A 6,286-nucleotide genomic window follows, 5' to 3' on the forward strand; every position below is an offset into this window, starting at 1 on the left:
TGGGTTCCTACCTGCCAGTGACATCAATTTTTACGCTCAGCTATAATATGATTTCGTAGAGCATCTATGGAGGTTTAAAGGAGAGGTATCAACTGTGCCGACGCCTTGATCTAGCTCAACTTCTGTTTGTTTGCTTTGTTGTTTGTTAACATTAAATTTGGAGACAATGTTGTCAAACATATCTTTTTGATGTTTAAACTAAATTATAAAAAAATTGAGGGACACCAAAATACGGCGTCCTCAATCCGGACTTCAATCCGAACATGATATGAGAGACGCCATTAAAGATGCTCTTCCAATTTTTAATCAGAAAATTCTGATGGTCCGGCCATTGGCTCCCGCACAGGGAATTCAAACATACAGCCGGCCGGGTCAAAAGGAAATCAAAAGGAAAAAAAGAAAGAAGAAAGAAAATGTCCCTGGACCAAGCTCACGACACTCTTGTGCACATCCCCGCGTGAACCAACTCCTCCGCAACACCACCCGGCATTGCGCTCGCTCGCTCCAAATTCACACAAACCCTCTTCCAGTCTAGATCAAATCGCCCCTCGCCAAGATGCTCCGTCGCCTGTCCGGTGCCCTCGCCGGCGGCCTCCGCCGCTCCCTCTCCACGGCCGCGTCGCGCCCGCGCCCGCCGTGGGCCCTCGTCCAGCTCACGTCGGTGGACGACTCAGGGGCGCCGGCGCCGGGCGCGTCCTTCCACCTCGACGAGCCCCCGTTCGTCACCAACCTCACCGTCCCCGCCCACTTCGTCCACCCTCGCCCCCTCCCCGACCCCAAGACCGGCAAGTACGGCTTCGTCTCCGGCCAAGTCGGCGCCATAAGCAGCGACGGCTTCCTCCTGGTGCGCTTCTGGGAGGCCCGCTACGACATCCCCGCCATCGCCGGCGACGACGACGAAGAATCCTCCCTAGCTTCCGCGCTGCTCGGCCTGTCCTTGGCCGATATGGACATTAATCCCGAAGGCTCGCGCTTCGTCTGCAACCCGCTCAGCGGCGAGCTGTACCGCCTCCCGGACCTCGACGGCACCAAGAGGACGACCATGTACCACCACCTCGGCCTCCTCACCCAAGCGGAAGGCGGGCAAGGACCGCCTGCTAGGTACGCGGTGGCTGAGATGTTCACTCTCGGAGACGGGAGCCAGGACGAGCGGGGATTCGTCATGCGCCGGTTTCTGTCCGAGACAGGGAAGTGGGAAAAGTTGGTGGGCTTGCCATCCCCTTTGCCAGCATCTGGGCGGCGGCGGATGGCCATCGGCAACGCCGTGGTTGCTTTCGGCGACCGGCTGTGGTGGCTCGACGAGAGCTGGGGCGCCGTCTCCGTGGATCCTCTCAGCGACCGCCCGGAGCTCTGCTTCACCGAGCTGCCCAGAGGAAGCGTGCTGCCTGACCTGGAGGGCATGGTGTTAACGAGGGAACTTGGCAGATACCGGCGCATGGGGGTCAGCGAGGGGAAGATGCGATACGTCGAGGTGTCCAAGGAGAAGCCTTTTGTGATCAGTTCCTTCTCGCTCGACGACGGGGGCAGCTCCTGGACGCTCGACCATGAGGTAGCATTTCTTCACATTTGGATGGACGAGTGCAACCTGTTTGCACCCTTGAAGGAGATGCCGGCGATTGGGGCCATTGACCCACTCAACTCCAATGTGGTCTACCTCGTCTGCGGCGACCAGCTTCTTGGCGTGAACATGGTTAACAAGAAGGTTACCGGCAGTTCTCGACTGGATGTACCTGAATTCCCCCTCCTACCGTGTGTGCTCCCAAATTGGCTGGAAACAAGCCAAATTCCTTATGCAGGTAATTTCCACGGCTCCTTGTGTGTTGCTTGTTTGAAACGTGTGTACTGAACATGTGTTAGATTGGACACATTCCATTTAAACCTGCCTTCTGAAATGATGTGCTTGGAGGCTTGTGTACGTTGCAGGCCCCTCTGTATATAAATTGTGCTAGCATTTCGTGTGAATTGAGGGAAATTGAGATGACTTTGGGGAAGAGTAGTAGTGTTTGGATCCTTTGAGATGAATTTTGTACTACTAGATACAAAAGGAGTAGAGCCAAGTGAAAGACTAAGACTGTTCTAGTCTGCTTGTCCCAAATCTTCTAGTACATCTACCCTTTACATCACAATGGGCCATGTCCCATCCTAGTGGCTGCCACGGTGTATGTCATTTGTGATGGCCTATTTTTATGCTTTTATTGGATTTAGATATACATATGGAGAGATTATCAGCATATGAACTTTGTATTGGTAGATAAATGTTACCCTTCTGTATCCTTTACCAATACATCAATTTCGTATTGCCAAGTATCAAATTTATGTCTATGTGTATATAATTAAAAAATTCTTCCAATATGCACTACTGTCCTGCGACGTGCACGCACAATGTGGATGTGCCTCCCCAACCATTGCTGCCTTGGAGCTCGTATGCTACTTTGTATTCTCATTTCATTGTAGTCTCTGAATTTTTTTAATTTTCTAAAATAGTGTAATGTTGTATCTTTCTTTCTGGATTTTAATATCGTCGCACATGTATTGTGTATTAGGACATCCTAGGGAACATGGTGTTTTTTTTTGTTATTGATTTGATTGGTTATTCGAATGCCTATCACGCTATTGCATTTCATTCATGTAATAATTGTAAAGGTATATCAGCTCAGTACTCTTGTTCAATGTCCCAATTTTTATGCCATTTCATGTCATGTATACTGTGCAGACAAATGTTTACCTTGTTATGATTGTTTAAGATCTTGTTTGCATGATTGAAGGTTGGAGCAAGAAGACTACTGCCAAAAGGGAGGTTTCGCTAGACAAAAAGGACACTCTACATGTAGAAGTAGAGCTGATGAAATGAAGTGTACCAGATATTCGTATTTTGGTACTTTCTCATAACTCTCTCTCCTTGTATCATACATTATTTATGACATTCCATTCCTCTTAAAATGTTTGAAATTTGTTACTTCGAATTAACAAAATACTATTTGGTGCATTTGTCTGCTGGCTGCCATATAGTATTGTGTAGTACATCTTGTGATTAGTCACGACTTGTTATTTCAAAGTTAAAATGGGGGAGTGTGAAAAATCATAATGTTTATTAGAGCTTAGTACATACCGAGTATTTTCATTATGATAAGCCATTGTCTTTCATCATTGCAAATATTATCACCAACTGATCTTGCCTAAACTGAACCAGGCTCTTGCTACTTGATAAAATGAGCATGTCGTATTTTTTGTTGCAACAGAAAGTAGAAAATAAACAACTCATGTTGCAGTGTTTAGATGGCACCTCATTTCTGTCATTGTTTCAAAGCAATGTTGATGTGAATCTTCTTGTGTTGGTGTTTACTTTTGAACCCATGATTCTGTTTAGTTGTATTTATGCTGAGCTCAAGAACAAATAGGAGAAACGCCTCTTGTTTATGTCACACATTCTCTGCATAAAAGTATTCAGATGTCCCTAGTGTATATTTTCTTACAAGAACTATTGCAATCAGATTGGTGAGACTTATGTTTATGCTTACGATTTGTTTTGCAGGTTTCTCAGAATTGTAAGAGAAGAGTTGTTTTGGAGGACTAGGAAACTGATGGCGGTAGTTTTCTGAATTCTCGTTTTGGGGAAATGTTGTGAGTGTGAAGATACCTTGTTAGATTTGGGTGGAATCGATGCCCTTTGTCTCGGGCTCGGGTTCGTGTTTATATAGGCCGACAACGGCAAGATAGGTACATGGTTGTTGTTCACGTGTGAGAGAAGCTAGGGAACGATCCGATCTTTATACAACAGATCAGATCGGTTACAAGGATACTTATCAAACTAAACTAACATATCTCCACACGTGACAAGGATGTTACAACAGAAATATATGTAGCGCTAACACCCCTCCTCAATCACAACCCTTTCTAAGGTTGAGATTGTGCTTGAACTCTTCAAGTTGCCGTGCTTGGTAAGGCCTTTGTAAAACCATCTGCCACCTGATCCCCGAGGGAATAAATCTGATCTCAAGCAATTTGTTTGCTACTCTTTCTCTTACAAAATGAAAGTCAATTTCAATGTGCTTTGTCCTTGCATGAAAAACAGGATTAGCAGAAAGATAGGTTGCTCCCATATTATCACACCATAAACAGGATACTCGTTTCCTTTGAACACCAAGTTCTCCAAGTAGAGACTCAATCCAAATTACTTCAGCTGTGGCATTAGCCAAAGCTTTGTACTCGCTTCTGTGCTTGATCTAGAAACCGTGGCCTGTTTTCACGGCACTCCAAGAGATTAAGTTAGGACCAAAATAAACAGCAAAACCACTCGTAGATCTTCTGTCATCTACACAACCTGCCCGATCGAGCATACGAGAAAGCACTCACTAATGTGGAAGAAGACTTTCTAAATGTCAAACCAAGGCTTGTAGTCCCTTTGATGTATCTCAATATTCTTTTCACAGCTGTCCAATGAACAGTGGTTGGTGCATGTAAATATTGGCATACCTTGTTGATCTGAAAAAGCAATGTCCGGCCGGGTAAGAGTTAAGTACTCGAAGTCCTCCAACTATGCTTCGTACCTTGTGCCATCTTCCGGTCCAAGTGCATCACCTTCAAAGGCTGACAATTTTTCGATGATGAAAGAGGCGTGGGTGCTATCTTAGCATCCTTCATTCCCACTCTAGCCAATAAATCAGATGCATACTTTTCTTGGGTTAGTACAACACCATCACTTAATTTTCTAACTTCAACGCCAAGAAAATAATGCAAGTCACCTAAATCCTTGAGTGCAAAAGCTGAACTCAAGTCCTTGAGAAGTGAAGTAATTGCTTTGTTTGAGGAGCTTGTGACAATAATGTCATCAACATATACTAGCACAAAGATGGTGATACCTGACTTATTGTAAATGAACAGTGACGTGTCAGCCTTAGATGCTAGGAAACCAAGCTCTTGTAACTTTGAACTTAGCTTGGCAAACCATGCTCTTGGAGCTTGCTTGAGACCATACAGAGATTTATCAAGTTTGCACACATGAAATGGTGCACGGGGATCTTCATAGCCTGGTGGCTGCTTCATATACACTTTCTCTTCCAGAACACCATGAAGAAACGCGTTCTTTACATCCAATTGCCTGAGACTCCATCCTCTAGAAACTGAAATAGCTAGAACAAGTCTAATGGTAGTAGCTTTAACAACTGGACTAAAAGTGTCCTCATAATCTAAGTCATATCGTTGTTTAAAACCTTTAGCTACTAATCTGGCCTTATATCTATCTATTGTTCCATCAGCATTTCTTTTGACCCTATATACCCATTTACAATCTATAAGATTGATGCCTTGCTTATGTGGTACTAGATGCCAAGTTTTGTTTTCTACAAGTGCATGATATTCATCATTCATAGCATTTTTCCAATTCTTATCAGCTAGTGCAATTTGTAACGTAGCAGGTTCTTCAGAAATGCAAGAGAGACCGTAGCGAACTGTACCGTCCGTATACCTCTTTGGCTTGCGTTTTCCAGTTTGTTGCCTGGTGCGATACACAGGCTCGGCTGCAGGAGCATCATTCGCAGAAGATCCTGGCCCTGGCTCCCCCTGCTGCTGCTGCGCCTGTGCAGAGGATCGTGGTGGAGAAGCGCGCCCCTCCTGGCGACATGATGGCCCAATGATTGGCCTGTCACGGGCGGGAGAGCCACCGATTGGCCCGCTTCGCGCAGAAACAGTGCCGGTTGGTCGACCAGATGCTGGCGTGGGTCGCGTGAGCCCGAGCGGTGGAGCTGGGGCGCGACGCGTGTAGACACGGACAGGAGGCGCCGTTTGGGTCACCGCGGGAGGCGTCGACGTGGACGACGTGGGTTCGCCCGCGTGAGATCGAGGCAGATCGCACTGTCCGACGCGCGGATCCGCGACGCGGAGCCGATCCCGGGGCGGAATCTTCGGAGATCGCAGACGAATCATCATCGGGATCTGTTCCTGAGTTGTCGTTTTGCCCCAGATCACTATTTGCACCGTTTGAGCTCGAATCTGACCCGTTCTGCTCCAAATTTGCTCCTGCATCTTGCTGGTTCACCTGCAGAGACACTATGGGAACAGAAAAAGGTGAAACATCAGGTGTTAGATCAGTACATTGTTGCTCCCCAGGAAGTTGTTCCGATGAATTTTGAAGAGATTTTGGAAGTAGAAGAATGGCTTGGCGAAGGAGAGCTCCGGCGTTGGGATGAAGTTTGGAGAATGGGAAAAGCTGTTTCATCAAACACAACGTCTCGGGAGATATACACTCGGCCGAGGCGACGTCTAAGCACTTCACACCTTTGTGCATATT

General features: G+C 46.5%; 1 protein-coding gene across 1 annotated transcript; it reads left to right on the forward strand.

The window, feature by feature from the left end:
• Positions 1–556: 556 nt before the first annotated feature.
• LOC124648693 lies at positions 557–5,633 on the forward strand. Its single transcript, XM_047188410.1, has 3 exons — positions 557–1,796; positions 1,924–1,931; positions 5,487–5,633. Exons 1-3 carry the CDS (start codon positions 557–559, stop codon positions 5,631–5,633), a joined length of 1,395 nt encoding a protein of 464 aa, XP_047044366.1.
• Positions 5,634–6,286: the final 653 nt, after the last annotated feature.

Source organism: Lolium rigidum, chromosome 4, assembly GCF_022539505.1.
Source record: "Lolium rigidum isolate FL_2022 chromosome 4, APGP_CSIRO_Lrig_0.1, whole genome shotgun sequence".
NCBI lineage: Eukaryota > Viridiplantae > Streptophyta > Magnoliopsida > Poales > Poaceae > Lolium > Lolium rigidum.

Coding starts and splice junctions, on each gene's coding strand:
- LOC124648693 (XM_047188410.1), top strand. CDS start 557: ATGCTCCGTCGCCTGTCCGGTGCCCTCGCCGGCGGCCTCCGCCGCTCC.